General features: G+C 41.6%; 1 protein-coding gene across 2 annotated transcripts in view; it reads right to left on the bottom strand.

Moving 5' to 3' along the window:
* Positions 1–17,212, bottom strand: part of vps13c (vacuolar protein sorting 13 homolog C) — a 387,651-nt gene that overhangs the window by 35,850 nt on the left and 334,589 nt on the right. For both annotated transcript variants that reach the window (XM_063070973.1, XM_063070975.1), the window contains exons 74-77: positions 13,505–13,618; positions 13,340–13,415; positions 13,005–13,168; positions 9,027–9,072 (exon numbers count right to left, since the gene is read on the bottom strand). In XM_063070973.1, the coding sequence (XP_062927043.1) occupies positions 9,027–9,072; positions 13,005–13,168; positions 13,340–13,415; positions 13,505–13,618 (400 nt within the window). The remainder of the gene's footprint in view (positions 1–9,026; positions 9,073–13,004; positions 13,169–13,339; positions 13,416–13,504; positions 13,619–17,212) is intronic.

Consider the following 17,212-nt stretch of genomic DNA (forward strand, 5'->3'; position numbering starts at 1 on the left):
TGGTTAATAAAAATTGGTTTAATGGCATAAAATGCAAAACTATTAATATGAACACTACAGATTAAGGCCCAGACTAATCCTGGACAGGAAACATAGTTCAGGAAAAGAGATTTGCATATTTTCTGTACTCAATGAATTTAAAGTGGTAATTCATTCAGCAGGTCAAGGAAAGATGTTTTATGCCCTCAAGGGTCGAACTCCGGTGGTCTGAAAGCAAAGTCCATAAGATAGATGGACAGGTTAAAGGCCAGGTCCTCCATGGAAGAAAAACTACCTGACAAATTGGTCTGTTTTGTTGACGTTATAACTAGCAATAATATTGGGGAGACAAATAAAATGGAAAACAAATTAAATAATATGAAAGAACACAGAATTGGAGCCAATATACTGGATGATTGCTTATCAGATGGCAAGCCTGTCAAGTCATCTTTTTCACTTGAAGGGCCATGATAATAGAGGGTCATAGAGTTACACAGCATAAAAAAGGTGTTTTCCCGAGGTAGTTTCATTTGCCTGTATTTGGCTTACATACCCACAAATCTTTTCCATCCAAAAGTCTTTTACACATACAGAGCCCATAAACAGTATTCACCCCTTGAAAGTTTTCATGTTTTGTTTTGCAACACTGAATCACAGAGGATTCAATTTAGCTTTTTTTGACACTGATCAACAGAAAAAGACTCGTTCATGTCAAAGTGAAAACAGATCTCTACAAAGTGATCCAAGTTAATTACAAATATAAAACACAAAGTAATTGATTGCATAAGTATTCGGCCCCTTTAAGTCAGTATTTAGTAAATGCACCTCTGGCAGCAATTACAGCCTTGAGTCTGTGTGGATATAGACACTGTAATTTTTCCTCATTCTTCTTTACAAAACTGCTTAAACTCTGTCAGACTGCATGGGGATAGTGAGTGAACAGCCCTTTTCAAGTCCAACCACAATCCTCAATTGGATTGAAGTCTGGACTCTGACTTGGCCACTTCTAGGACATTAACTTTGTTTTTAAGCCATTCCTGTGTAGTTTTGGCTGTATGCTTGGGGTCACTGTCTTCCTGGAAAATCTTCTCACAAGTCACAGTTCTCTTGCAGACTGCATCAGGTTTTCCTCCAGGATTTCCCTGTATTTTGCTGCATTCATTTTAGACTCTACCTTCACAAACCTTCTGGGGCCTGCTGCAGTGAGCATTCCCACAGCATGATGCAGCCACCAACATGCTTCATGGCAGGGATGGTGTTATTTTGAAGATGTACGATGTTTGGCTTATGCCAAATATAGTATTTAGTCTGATGGCCAAAGAGCTTAATTTTGGTTTCATCAGACCATAGAAACTTCTTCCAGCTGACTTCAGAATTTTGCACATGCCTTCTGACAAACTCTGGCGGAGATCTCATGTGAGCTTTTTTTCAACAGTGGTTTTCTCTTTGCCACTCTCCCATAAAGCTGACTGGTGATGCACCTGAGCAACAATTGTATGCACAGTCTCTCTCATCTCAACCATTGCATCTTGTAACTCCTCTAGAGTTGGTGGCTTCAGTCACTAATTCCCTTCTTGCACAATCATTCAGTTTTTGAGGATGGCCTGCTCTAGGCAGATTTACAGCTGTGCCATATTCTTTCCATTTCTTGATGATTGACCTAACTGTACTCCAAGGGATATTCAGTGACTTGGAAATTTTCTTGTATCCATCTCCTGACTTGTGCTTTTCAATAACCTTTTCGCAGAGCTGGCTTTTGCCTTCAGGACGAGGAAAGAGGGTAACCGTGCACTTGTATGCATTGGGGGATTGGTGGTGTAGAGAGTCAGCAGCTTTAAACTCCAAAGCATTAACATACCAGATGGCTTGTACTGGGGCTAACATATAGTTGAGTCACAAGGGAAGTGTGCCAATGTCTTTCCTTTCATACAAGGTGGAGGTTCAGCTTTTCGCTGAACACTCTAACAAACTTTCACATAAGCATTGGGAAAGTACCCTGATGGTTGCATCATGGACTGTACAGTGATTTGAATATAAGGTCCAGTGACACCCGAATTTAGAGGACAAATATCTTTATGGGCAGATTTGCTACAGCTCTTCAGGAGGGTTTAAACTAATTTGGGAAGGAAATGGAACTGCAGTGATAAAGGCAGAAGATGGGGCAGTTGGTATACAAGTAGATACAGCATGTAGTGAGACTGTGAGGAAGGATAGCCAGTTTTTTGGCTCAATTGCAGTCAGTGGGACTGTGTGTCTTTAAAATAAATAGTAAGGATTGGGTTCGACAGTTCTGAAAAGTGAGGATAAAGTAAAAGGGAAGGAGAGTGCAGGAGAAGTTATGAAATTCTCCAGATGAAATAAAAAGACAGTTTAGAAAGGGATAAGAATTTAACTTCTGGTGATGTGGAGGCAAAATTGAAAGGGTAATCAATATTGGAGATAGAAAAGGTATGTAAAAAGAACAATGTTTCGATAGTCATGGGGATTTCAATATGCAGGTAGATTGGGAAAATCAGGTTGGTGCTGGATCTCGAGAAAAGGAATTTGTAGAATGCCTGCAAGATGGCTTTTTAGAGCACCTTGTGCGAGGCCACTTGGGAAATGGTAATTCTGGATTGGGTGTTGTGTAATGAACCATATTTGATTAGGGAGTTTAAGATAAAGGAACCTCAGAAGGGTAGGGAAAGGAAGAGGATGGCAGCAGTGATAGGGGACTCTCTGGTTAGGGGGTCAGATAGGCGATTCTGTGGATGCATGAAAGAAACGCGGATGGTAGTTTGCCTCACAGCTGCCAGGGTCCAGGATGTCTCTGATCGTGTCCATGATATTTTGAAGTGGGAAGGAGAACAACCAGAGGTCGTGGTACATGTTGGTACCAACGAATTTGGTAGGAGAAGGGAGGAGGTTCTGAAAAAAGACTTACAGGGAGTTAGGAAAGAAGTTGAGAAGCAGGACCTCAAAGGTAGTAATCTCGGGATTACTGCCTGTGCCACGTATAGGAATATAGGAATAGAATGAGGTGGAGGATAAATGCGTAGCTGAGGAATTGAAGCAGGGGGCAGGGATTCAGATTTCTGGATCATTGGGACCTCGTCTGGGGAAGATGTGGCCTGTACAAAAAGGGTGGGTTGCACTTGAATCGGAGGGGGACCAATATCCTGGTGGGAAGGTTTGCTAAGACTGTTGGGGAGAGTTTAAACTAGAATTGCTGGGGGGTGGGAAACGAACTGAAGTGACGGAGGAAAGGGAGGTTGGCTCACAAATAGAGAAAGTTTGAAGACAGTGCGAAAGGGAGGACAGGCAGGTGATAGAGAAGGGATGTGCTTAGTCCGATGGTTTGAAATGTGTCTATTTTAATGCAAGGAGTATCATGAATAAAGTGAATGAGCTTACAGCGTGGATCAGTACTTGGAGCTATGAAGTTGTGGCCATTTGCAGAGACTTGGATAGTGTAGGGGCAAGAATAGCTACTTCAAGTGCCAGGCTTGAGATGTTTCAGAAAGGGAGGCAAAAGAGGTGGGGGCGTGGCACTGTTGATCAGAGATAGTGTCACGGCTGCAGAAAAAGAGGAAGTCATGGAGGGATAGTCTCCGGAGTCTCTGTGGGTGGAAGTTAGGAATAGGAAGGGGTCAATAACTCTACTGGGTGTTTTTTAATAGACCACCCAACAGTAACAGAGACATCGAGGAGCAGATAGGGAGACAGATTCTGGAAAGGAGTAATAATAACAGGGCTGTTGTGGTGGGAGATATAAATTTATCAAATATTGATTGGCATCTCCCTAGAGTGAAGGGTTTAGATGGGGTGGAGTTTATTAGGTGTGTTCAGGAAGGTTTCTTGACATAATGTGTAGATAAGCCTACAAGAGGAGAGGCTATACTTGATCTGGTATTGGGAAATGAACCTGGTCAGGTTTCAGGTCTCTCAGTGGGAGAGCATTTTGGAGATAGTGATCACAATTCTATCTCCTTTACCACAGCATTGGAGAGGGATAGGAACAGACAAGTTAGGAAAACACTTAATTGGAGTAAGGGGAACTATGAAGCTATCAGGCAGGAACTTGGAAGCGTTAATTGGAAACAGATATTCTCAGGGAAATGTACCAAAGAAATGTGGCAAATGTTTAGGGGATATTTGCATGGGGTTCTGAGTAGGTAGGTTCCAATGTGACATGTAAAGGATGGTAGGGTACAAGATCCGTGGTGCACAAAGGCTGTTGTAAATCTATTCAAGAAGAAAAGAAGAACTTACAAAAATTTCAAAAAACTAGATAATGATATGAATCTATAAGATTATAAGGCTAGCAGGAAGAAGCTTAAGAATGAAATTAGGAGAGCCAGAAGGGGCCATGAGAAGGCCTTGGTGGACAGGATTAAGAAAAACCCCAAGGCATTCTACAAGTATGTGAAGAGCAAGAGGATAAGACGTGAGAGAATAGGACCAATCAAGTGTGACAATGGAAAAGTGTGTATAGAACAGGAGGAAATAGCAAAGGTATTTAATAAATACTTTGCTTCAGTATTCACTACGGAAAAGGATCTTGGCGATTAGAGGGATGACTTGCAGTGGACTGAAAAGCTTGAGCATGTAGATATTAAGGAAAAGGATGTGCTAGAGCTTTTGGAAAGCATCAAGTTGGATAAGTCACCAGGACTGGACGGGATGTACCCCAGGCTACTGTGGGAAGTGAGGGAGGAGATTGCTGAGCCTCTGGCAATAATCTTTGCATCAGCAATGAGGAAGGGAGAGGTTCCAGAGGACTGGAGGGTTGCGGATGTTGTTCCATTATTCAAGAAAGGAAGTAGAGATAGCCCAGGAAACTATAGGCCAGCGAGTCTTACTTCAGTGGTTAGTAAGTTGTTGGAGAAGATCCTGAGAGGCAGGATTTATGAACATTTGGAAAGGCATAATATGATTAGTAGTCAGCGTGGCTTTGTCAAAGGCAGGTCATGCCTTACGAGCCTGATTGAATTTTTTGAGGATGTGACTAAGCACATTGATGAAGATAGAGCCGTAGATGTAGTGTATATGGATTTTAGCAAGGCATTTGATAAGGTTCCCCATGCAATGCTTATTGAGAAAGTAAGGAGGTATGGGATCCAAGGGGACATTGCTTTGTGGATCCAGAACTGGCTTGCCCACAGAAGGCAAAGAGTGGTTGTAGACAGGTCATATTCTGCATGAAGGCCGGTGACCAGTGGTGTGCCTCAGGGATCTGTACTGGGACTCCTACTCTTTGTGATGTTTATAAATGACCTGGATGAGGAAGTGCAGGGATGGGTTAGTAAATCTGCTGATGACACAAAGGTTGGGGGTGTTGTAGATAGTGTGGAGGCCTGTCAGAGGTTACAGCGGAACATTGATAGGATGCAAAACCTGGGCTGAGAAGTGGCAGATGGAGTTCAACCCAGATAAGTGTGAGGTGGTTCATTTTGGTAGGTCAAATATGATGGCAGAATATAGTATTAAAGGTAAGACTCTTGGCAGTGTGGAGGATCAGAGGGATCTTGGGGTCCGAGTCCATAGGACACTCAAAGCTACTATGCAGGTTGACTCTGTGGTTAAAAAGGTATACAGTGCATTGGCCGTTATCAATCATGGGATTGAGTTTAGAAGCCGGGAGGTAATGTTGCAGCTATATAGCACCCTGATCAGACCCCACTTGGAGTACTGTGCTCAATTCTGGTTGCCTCACTACAGGAAGGACATGGAAACCATAGAAAGAGTGCAGAGGAGGTTTACAAGGATGTTGCCTGGATTGGGGAGCATGCCTTATGAGAAAAGGTTGACTAAACTTGGCCTTTTCTCCTTGGAGCGACGGAGGGTGAGAGGTGACTTAATAGAGGTGTATAAGATAATGAGAGGCATTGATCATGTGGGTAGCCAGAGGCTGAAGCGGCTAGCACGAGAGGGCATAGTTTTAAGGTGCTTGGAAACAGGTTCAGAGGAGATATCAGGAGTAAGTTTTTTTACGCAGAGAGTAATGAGTGCGTGGAATCGGTTGCCGGTGGCAGCAGTGGAGTTCGAAATGATAGGTTCTTTTAAGAGACTCCTGGATGGCTGCATGGAGCTTAGAAAAATAAAGGGCTACGGGTAAAGCCTAGGTAGCTCTAAGGTAGAGACATGTTTGGCACAGCTTTGTGGGCTGAAGGGCCTGTATCATGCTGTATGTTTTCTAATTTTTATGAACCCTGAGGATGCAGTGTTCATAATACTGAGGCTGAGTACAGGGCTACGGGAGGAAACTTTGTCACATGGTATGAGCAGAATTATCTGCAGCTTAATGTGAAAAAGACTAAGGAGCTGGTGGTAGACCTGAGAAGAGCTAAGGTACTGGCGACCCGTTTCCATCCAGGGGGTCAGTGTGGACATGGTGGAGGATTACAAATACCTGGGGATACGAATTGACAATAAACTGGACTGGTCAAAGAACACTGAGGCTGTCTACAAGAAGGGTCAGGGCCGTCTCCATTTCCTGAGGAGACTGAGGTCCTTTAACATCTGCCGGACGATGCTGAGGATGTTCTACGAGCCTGTGGTGGCCAGTGCGATCATGTTTGCTGTTGTGTGCTGGGGCAGCAGGCTGAGGGTAGCAGACACCATCAGAATCACAAACTCATTCATAAGGCCAGTGATGTTGTGGGGATGGAACTGGACTCTCTCATGGTGGTGTCTGAAAAGAGGATGCTGTCCAAGTTGCATGCCATCTTGGTCAATGTCTCCCATCCACTACATAATGTACTCGTTGGGCACAGGAGTACATTCAGCCAGAGACTCATTCCACCGAGATGCAACACAGAGCGTCATAGGAAGTCATTCCTGCCTGTGGCCATCAAACTTTACAACTCCTCCCTTGGAGGGTCAGACACCCTGAGCCAATAGGCTGGTCCTGGACTTATTTCCTGGCATAATTTACATATTACTATTTAACTATTTATAGTTTTATTATTACTATTTAATTATTTATGGTGCAACTGTAATGAAAACCAATTTCCCCCGGGATCAATAAAGTATGACTAATATGATAGAATTCACACTGCATGTTGAGAGGGAGAAGCTAATATCAAACATATTAATTTACAGTGGAGTAAAGGGAATTACAGCAGCTAGCCAAGGTTGATTGTCAGAGGATACTCCCAGGGATGACGGCTGGAGTTTCTGGGAGCAATTCAGAGGGTAATTCATAGATACATCTGAAAGAAGTAGTATTGTAATGGGGGTATATGATAACAGTGGCTGACAAGGGAAGTCAAAGACAGCATAAAAGCAAAAGAGAGGGCGTATAATTTAGCAAAAAAAATAGTGGGAAAGTAGAGGATTGGGAAGCTTTTAACAACCAACAGAAGGCAATTAAAACAAAATAAGGAGAGAAAAAATGAAATATGAAGGTAAACTAGCCAATGATATAAAAGAGGATACCAAAAGCTTTTTTTCTGATAAATAAATAGTGAGAAAGGAAAGATTGGAAATCAGACCATTGGAAAACGTGGGACGAAGAAATGATGGACAAACACAGTAAGCATTTTGTGTATTCTTCACTGTGGAAGGCACTAACAGTATGCCAGAAATTTGAAAGTGTCAGGGGGCAGGAGTGAGTGATGGTGTCTATTGCTAAGGAGAACGTACTTGGGCAGCTAAAAGGTCTAAAGGTAGACAAGTCACCTGGACCAGGTGGACTACATTGCAGAGTTACGGGCCAGTTAGCCTGACTTCAGTGGGTGGGAAGATGTTGGAGTCCATTATTAAGAATAAGGCTTCAGGGTACATTATAAAATAGGCCAAAATCAGCATGATTTCCTAAAGGGGAAATCTTGCCTGACAAATCTTTTGGAATTCTTTGATGAAATAACAGGCAAAATCAACAAAGGGAAATCAGTGGATGCTGTTTACTTGCATTTTCAGAAGAAGTTTGACAAAATGTTATAATGCTTCTTTCAAGATAAGAGCCAATGATACTACAGGAAAGATACTCGCATGGATGGAAGATTGAGTGACTAACAGAAGGCAAATAGTGGGAATGAAGGGAGCCTTTTCCGGTTGGCTGCTGGTGACTACTTAAGTTCCTCGGTCATTGATACATAACGTGAAAAGAAGCTGTCCCAACTCAGGGGGTCAAGGTTGGGACCGCTTCTTTTCACGTTATATATCAGTGACTTGGATGGCAAAATCATTAACTTTGTGGCTAAGTTCGCAGATACAGAAATAGGTCAGACCACACTTAGAATATTGTGAGCAGTTTTGAACCCCTTATCTAAGAAAGGATGTGCTTGTATTGGACAGGGTCCAGAGGAGGTTCATGAGAATGATGTCAGGGATGAAAAAGTTAATGCATGAGGAGCTTTTGATGACTCTGAGCTGTACTTGCTTTGAGTTTAGAAGGGAGGGGGTGGGGGGGGGTTATCTCACTAAAACCTATCGAATATTGAATATTAAGTGGATGTGGAGAGGATGTTTCCTATAGTGAGGGTGTTTAGGACTAGAGGGCACAGCCTCATAATATAGTGCCGCCCCTTTAGAAGATAAGACGAATTTCTTTAGCCAAAGAGTGGTAAATCTGTGAAATTCACTGACACAGACAGCTCTGGGTGCGCAGTCACTGGATATATTTAAAGTGGAGGTTGATAATTTCTTGATTAGGACGGGTGTCAAAGGGAGAAGGCAGGAGAAAGAGGTTGAGAGGGATAATAAATCAGCCATGATAGATTGGCGAAGCATAATCCTGCTCCTATGTGGTATGGTCTTATATGATGGTATGTGCCAATGATGCTACTGCACCTATGCACACATGCACTTATATATATGGCAATAAACTCAAGTTGTGCAGCAGAATTGAGGAATTCATTAACACAAAGGATCAATTTATATCAATATCACAAACACAAGAAAATCTGCAGATGTTGGAAATCCAAAACAACACACAAAAACATGCAGGAGGAAAAATGCTTGAAACGAGCTAACAGTCAACATTACGGGCTGAGACCCTTCATCAGAATTTATATCAATAATACATTTCAATTATCTACCACAATTCACACCTGGACACGTACCTTCGACTGGCTTTGTGACTATTCCTGTAAATCCTCCCACTACTCCCTGAAAAAACAAACATTTAGAAATAATTTTTTTACATGATGCAATATTGCAAACAACATAATGAGCCATCATGGAAAGCGGCTCAAAATATATATATGATAAGTTTTATAGAGCAATGAAAAAAAATAAGTCTCAAAACAAGGGAAGATAATGAAAATTTTCTGATTGACAGAATTAATGTTGGGTTGGAAAGGCAAGGCCTAATCAGGGACAATCAACATTGCTTTGTCAAGGGAAGATCCTGTCAAGTTAAGTTGACTAAATTCTTTGAAGAAATAACAGTGTATTGATGAGGTAAGTAGATGTGATGTGACAGACTTTGATTAGGTCCTACATGGAAGACCGGTTTAAAAGCTTAGGGACTATGAAATCCAGGGAAAGTTAACAAACTGGATCCAAAATTAGCTTGGCATTAGAGAAAGATGTGATGGTAGAGGGCTGTTTTGTAATTGGGTGCCTGTAATTAGTAGTGTCCCATACGGACCAGTGCTGAGATCCAAGCTGTTCATATTTCCAAATGTGAATATGGGGAGGATGATCAATAAGTGTGCAGACAACACAAAGACTGACAAAACTGTTGATGGAGTAAAAGGCTTAGGCTGTCGAGACATACTGATGCATTACAGAAATGGCTGAACAACGCAGCTGGAGTGTAATCCAGACATTTTGAGAGTACAAATGAGGCTCAGATATACACCATGAGTGGTAGGGTCTTGGAGAGCTTTAAGGAACAGTAGGACCTTGAAGCAAAAGCCCAGAGATCATTGAAGGTAAAAATGCAGACAGACAACGTGGGTAGGAAGGCTTATAGGATACTGGCATGGGATTAATGGAATACAGAAGTAGGGAGGTTGTGCTTCAACTTCATAAAATCTTGATCGCATTTCATCTGCGAACTGTTCATTCTTCTGGTAATCAAACTACAGATGATGCAGAGGAGATTCAACAGGATATTGCCTGGGATGGAGCAGTTTGATCTGTTCTCCCTGGAGCAGAGGAGTTTAATAGGGGAATGACTAAGGTATATAAAATTGAGGGGTAGGGTAGGCTGCAGGATAATTATCTCTATATTTGATGCAGTTAAAATTGAGGACATATTTAGGGTAAGGAGGAAGAGACTTGGAGTGGATCTCAAGAGGACAATACCTGGAATGCACTGCCTGTGAGAGTGGTTTAAATTGGGACACAAACCCTATTTAAGGAATGTATAGATGCATGTTTCAGACATAGAAGGCCTTCCACTTGCTAGGATGAAGTGCAAGGAGATGGAAAGTCCCTTACTAGTCAACATGAATAACTAGGGCCGAGTGACCCATTTCTATGCTGAATGATTCTATGACTATGACCCCATGACAAAAAAAACTTTAATAACTTCGAAATGAAGATTGATTAGTACAGTTGTCCTGCTCAATGATCTGCATGAGCTGTTCTTTGGCCTGTAGAACAGTATCAGCTATACCACTGAAGGGAGTGGAAATGGGAAGCAAAAAAAAACCAAAGGTCTGAAATAGTTTTGAATATTTTGCCATGTACTCTAATTAAGTTCAGATACCAAAAATAAAAACCTGTCCTCTAAGAAGCTCCCTGCCAAAGTTTAAGGTGCAGGTTGCTGTTTTACTGATGTTACATAGGCTAACAGTCTAAAAGCGAAAACTCCTCCTTGACATGTTGCATACAAAACACATTTTGACCATTCTTTGTACTTCAAATGACATGAAGTCAGTGCTTTCCCACGAAGAAAAAAGGGTACTAAGGTGCCTTCCATTCCTGAAGAAGGAGGCAAGGTAACTTAAGGCAACACAAAGCTAGTAACTTCAGACCAAATTATACTGTCGGCACTGATTCAGTATCTTGGAACATATAACAGCAACAAAGAACAAAGAAATGCAGTCAACTAATAAAATAAGTCACCTCCCATAACAGCTAATTTCCACCCTAGTAAGATAGTGATGCAAAGTCTTCTGAAGAGCACCAGTGATTTCTCAGTTTCATTTGCATCTCTCCAAGAGCTGGAAGTCATAAGTAGTGTATCGGGGGGGGGGGGCGTGGAGTGGAGGGGAGCGCGGGATAGCTAGCTGCGGATAGGCCAGATTTTCTCAGCTACGCAGGCATGGTAAGTGTCGCTTCAGATGCCTAAACACAGCAGCAAGTAAAAGGAAGGTAGGGTCAAGCGGAGCAGCCATTGTCGAAATGTGTCAATGTTAGAGTGGGAAGGCTTTGGTTTAACAGGCTTTGGCAAGAACAGATGAGAAAATGCAAGATTTTTTTTTCCATTGACTGTAAAGTTCTGTATTTTTTTTTTGGTACAGAGTAGTCAGGATGGAATGCTCCTCCTGTCGCTATTTGGGAATTCAGGATATCTGGTGGTTTCCCTGATAAATACATCAGTGGGAAGTGCACCCAACTTCAACTCCTGACTGATCAAATCAAGGAACTGTAACTGGAGTTGGATGTACTCAGGGTCGTCTGGGAAGCTGAAGACATTACAGATGAGACTTTTGATTATACCCAGAACACATTAGAGAACTTTAAGAGACACTTAGATAAGCACATGAATATGAGGAAGATGGAGAGATATGGACATTGTTTAGGTAGGAGGAACACACACAAAATGCTGGTGGAATGCAGCAGGCCAGACAGCATCCATAGGAAGAAGCACAGTCGACGTTTCAGGTCGAGACCCTTCGTCAGGACTAACTGAAAGAAGAGATAGTAAGAGATTTGAAAGTGGAAGGGGGAGGAGGAGATCCAAAATGAAAGGAGAAGACACTGGGTTACAGCCACCCAGGGGAGATGACACCGTAGGCAGTGTGGGAAAGAGCAGAAGCACAGCAGGTGCACTGACGCCATGCCCCAGGACCAGGCCCTGGCCCTCATGCCACAGCATCGCCCGTAATAGCTACCCACCAACATGGCTAGAGGACACTATCAAACCAGGCGCTTTTATAGAGATACAGCGCAGAACAGGCCTTTCTGGACCAACAAGCCGTACCACCCAGCAACACACATTTTTAACCTTAGCCTAATTACAGGACAATTTCCAATGTCCAATCAACCTACTAACCGATACACCTTTGAAGAATGGGAGTAAACCGGAGCACCTGGAGGAAACCCACACACTCTCAGGAAGAACATGACATTAAAACTGAACTCCAAACTCTGATGCCTTGAGCTGTAATAGCATCTCATTAACTGCTACGCTAATACTATTTTATATGTGCTAAACAACAGGAATTCTACAGATGCTGGAAATTCAAGCAACACCCATAAAAGTTGCTGGTGAATGCAGCAGGCCAGGCAGCATCTCTAGGAAGAGGTGCAGTCGACGTTTCAGGCCGACTGCACCTCTTCCTAGAGATGCTGCCTGGCCTGCTGCGTTCATCAGCAACTTTTATTTATATGTGCTAATATTATTTTGTGACTATATGCACTATTGTGTGGTTGTATGTACTGTGTTTTGCACCTTGGTGCTGGAGGAACACTGTTTTGTTTAGCTGTATACATGTGTATGGCTGAATGACAATTTAACTTGAACTAGGTTAATAATGGGCACACCACCAATATCTGTGCAGTTTTGAGATATATCAAAAAAGAAATCAAAGTAATTAGTGTTGATATGATTAATATTGTTAATATACCGGGGCCTGATGGGGCAGTCACGGAGAGGAAGACACAATCTTCAAGTACAAATTTAAAATCTTACTTCAAGACAGCACTTGATGCTGTGTCAATTGTTGACTTTAAACTGGAGTTGACTTTGAAGCTATTAACCAGAGGGACTAGGGACATGGGTAGAAGATGGCGTAAGGATTCACGGTTTCATCCAATGACACAACTGGACCAAAGACCAGATCGTCTTTGCTGTTGTCCTCAACTTTTACAATTAGTGTTGCACAAAACTGTCCTCTTTGAAAAACAGGAATTCTACTTGCCCGTAAAAAGCCTTTTCCTCCTTTGGCCAAACTTTCCCCAAAGTCCTTGGGTTGACGGTTCATTTCTTCCCTACGTTTCTGCTGATACTCTTTATCCATTGTGATAGCAGCTAAACCTTTTCCAACTGAGCCTGTGATTCGCGATACCACACCAGCTGCACCGCCTGCAGAGAATGAAACAACATGTATTCTGCATCAGCGTTGTGGCAGAAGTTAGGTTCAAATCTAGTGTACAATAGAGTGATTATGAAACTATCTGAGAGACACAGATTTCAAATATCAGCTCGGAAATGCATCTGAGCTGAAGGCTTATTCAGTAGAATTCTGCCACTTACCCAATGTGTGCCCAAGCAAACTCCTCACTCCTATAACAAGGCCCTCAGCAAATTCTTCTGGTCCCTGAACTGCACCCTGCAACATTTACAATGTACATGAGCATTAAAACATAAACAAACTTCTCAAAATCATAGACATTTTCAATTCTTTTCTCACGGACTTACCTGGAAGGGTTCATAAAAAAATGCTTCTACACCTTCTGAAAGTCCTCTAATAAGGCCAAATGGGTTTCCAAGAACATCCAATCCCAGAACAAGCACATACATTTGTTTTAGAAACTGGGAGAAACCATGAGAAAGTTCTGTTAGTGATTTTTAACCAGTTTAGATCATGTACACTGTAATAGCAAGACTGTTCTGCACATTTTGGAAAGCAGCAAAAGTAGGTGAGTGTAAGTGGTAGCATCCAGGGAAAGTAAAACTAGATGAATATAAATAGGTGGATCATGGTCAGTAGATACTCAGTGAGCTGAACAGCCGGTTTCCATATCATAACATAATGCAGGTCAGACAGTAGTTGGTGGCCTTCTCAAAGACAGTAGTTCTGGTGAAAGTTCACCAGCCTAAAATGTTAACTTTCTCTATCCACAGATACTGCTTGTGGAGAGGCATTAATGCTGAGCGTTTCTGGCAGATACTGCACTAGTTAAATTGTTCACCAACACTGGTCAGAACATAAACATTCATTGGGGCTTCTGCATCAACCCGACAAGAGGCAGGACCTGTACATTCTATCATTCTATCTGAATACAGCACCTTTGGCTGCGTGAATGTTTTATGTTCATGAGGTTTGACAGGGATGATGAAATATCTCTGCCGTCATTTAGACAAAACTGATAAGGTTCAGCACAACTTTTTGCTTCTCTTTTTAGACTGACTGGTCTTGCTTCAATTCTGAAATTTATTCTCTTGCTCAGTTTAACTCTTACTATAATGCACATATTAAAGTTCTTACAATGGTGTTAGCAAGTTTGTGAACCCTTTAGAATGTTCTCTATTTCTGCATAAATGTGACCTAAAGTGTAATCAGATCTTCACACGTCCTAAAAACTAGATAAGAGAACCCAGTTAAATAACACAAAAGAACCAACGTACTTGTTCATGTATTTATTGAGAAAAATGATCCAATATTACATGTATTTGTTGGAAAATGTACGTGAACCTTTAGGATTATCAGTTCATTTAAAGGGGCAATTACAGTCAGGTGTTTCAGTCAATGGGATGACAATCAGGTGGGGGGGGGTTGTGTATGTGTAAGTGAAAGGCCCTGCCCTATTAGTGAGAATATAATATTCTTATTAAGGCCCTATTAAGAATATAAACCTGGATCTTCACTATCAAAGTCTGATCTTCACAACACAGGCTTTTGGAAATGTTCCATGCCTTGATCAAAGGAGATTTCTGAGGACCTCAGAAAAAAAGTTGTTGATGCTCACCAGGTTGGAAAAGGATACAAAACACTTTCGAAAGAGTTTGGGCTCCACCAATCCACAGTCAGGCAGTCAGTGTACAAATGGAGGAAATTCAACACCATTGCCACTCTCCCCAGGAGCAGTCGACCAACAAATCACCTCAACAGCAAGGTGTGTAATATTCCAGGAGCTCACAAAGAACCCCAGGGTAACATCTAAGGGGTCTCTCTTGCATTGGCTAATGCTCATGAGTCTACCATCAGGAAAACACCGAACAACAATGGTGTGCAGGGCAGGATTGCAAGGAGGAAGCCACTACTCTCCAAGAAGACCACTGCTGCCCATCTAAAGTTTGCTAAAGACCACGTGGATACGTCAGAAGGCTTTAGGAAGAATATTCGTGGATAGATGAGTCCAAAATAGAACTTCTTGGCTTAAATGAAAAGTGTCATTTTGGTGAAAAGTAAACTCTGCATTCCAGCATAAGAACGCCATCCCATCTGTGAAACATGGTGGTGGCAGTGTCATGGTTTGGGCCTGCTTTGCTGCCTCGGGACCAAGACAGCTTGCCATCATTGATGAAACTATGAATTTTGAATTGTACCAGCAAATTATACAGGAAAATGTGAAGGTATCCATCCATGAACTGAAGCTCAAGAAAAAGTACCCTAAATGCACAAGTCAGTCTACCACTGTATTTCTGTTATATTGACTGTCCTGTTGTACATACTATTTATTATAAATTACTATAGAGATGGAGATGTAACATAAAGATTTTTAATCCTCATGAATATAAGGATGTAAGTAATAAAGTCAATTCAATTCAATTCAGAGAATGTTTACAGCAGAAGAAACTTCACATTTGGGAATGGCTGAGTCACAGTCCTGACCTTAATCCTATAGGAATGTTGTAGAAAATCTGAAGAAAGCAGTTCATGCAAGGAAGCCCACCAACATCCCAGAGTTGAAGCAGTTTTGTAAAGAGAAATGGCCTAAAGTTCCTCCAAACCGATGTGCAGGACTGATCAACAGTTACTGGAAATGTTTGGTTGAAATAATTGCTTAGAAGTTACTGAAGACAAAGGTTCACATACTTTTCCCAACAAATACATGCAATATTGGATCATTTTTCTCAATAAATAAATGAACAAGTATAATGTTATGTTTGTGTTATTTATTTGAGTTCTCATCTAGTTTTAGGACACGTGAAGATCTGATCACATTTTAGGCTATATTTATATAGAAATAGAGAAAATTCTAAAGGGTCCACAAACTTTCTAGCACCACTGTATATCAGAAGAATCAGAATCAGGTTTATTATCACTGGTGTATGATGTGAAATTTGTTAACTTAGCAGCAGCAGTTCAATGCAATACATAATATAGAAGGAAAAAATAATAAATAAATAAGTAAACCAATTACAGCATATGTTAATGAATATATCAAAATGGTGCAAAAACATAAATAATATATATTTTAAAAGTCAGGTAGTGTTTACAGGTTCAAGGTCCATTTAGGAATTGGATGGCAGACGGGAAGAAGCTGTTCCTGAATCGCTGAATGTGTGCCTTCAGGCTTCTGTACCTCCTACCTGATGGTAACAATGAGAAAAGGGCATGCCCTGGGTGCTGGGGGTCCTTAATAATGGATGCTGCCTTTCTGAGACACCGCTCCTTGAAGATGTCCTGGATACCTTGTAGGCTAGTACCCAAGACAGAGCCGACTAAATTCACGATCCTCCGCAGCTTCTTTTGGTCCTGTGCAGTAGTCACCCCATACCAGACAAGGATGCAGCCTGTAAGAATGCTCTCCATGGTACATATATAGAAGTTTTTGAGTGTTTTTGTTGACACACCAAATCTTTTCAAATTCCTAATGAAGTGTAGTCACTGTCCTGCTTTCTTTCTAGCTGCATCAATATGTTGGGGCCAGGTTAGGTCCTCAGAGATGTTTAGTGTGCTTTATTAACCAATTGAATGTATTTTTAAATTGCGATGAATCATCATGTTAGAGTTGCAAGGAATGGAAACAGGCCTTTAGGTTATCAAACACCCATCTACACTCATCCTACTTTGTTCCTTGTGGAGCTTCATTAAACGTCCCCATGATTCTTCTGCCATCCACTTATGCAGGGGCTTAAAGTTTGGGAGTTCTGAAAATTAATCAGATCATACTTTCAAGTACATAGAGACAAACAACTTTCACAAAAATAGTTTTGATGGTGGAGGCAGGTAAATGTGGTGAACAATGCAAATTAAATGAAGTTAAGGAAACTGATTATGGTAATCAAAGTACAAAATGAGGATTTAGATCACATTTGTTGCTTGTTTCTATGGTCAAGTTGCTCAGCATTGCTTGCTAACTGCTTACAGCCCCAGTTAATTAAGACACGTTGCTACCTGCCATCATGTGGATGGAACAGGGGAGTCCATTGGTTAGTGTAAAGGTGGAAGACAAACAA

Source organism: Mobula hypostoma, chromosome 18 (genome assembly GCF_963921235.1).
Source record: "Mobula hypostoma chromosome 18, sMobHyp1.1, whole genome shotgun sequence".
Lineage (NCBI taxonomy): Eukaryota > Metazoa > Chordata > Chondrichthyes > Myliobatiformes > Myliobatidae > Mobula > Mobula hypostoma.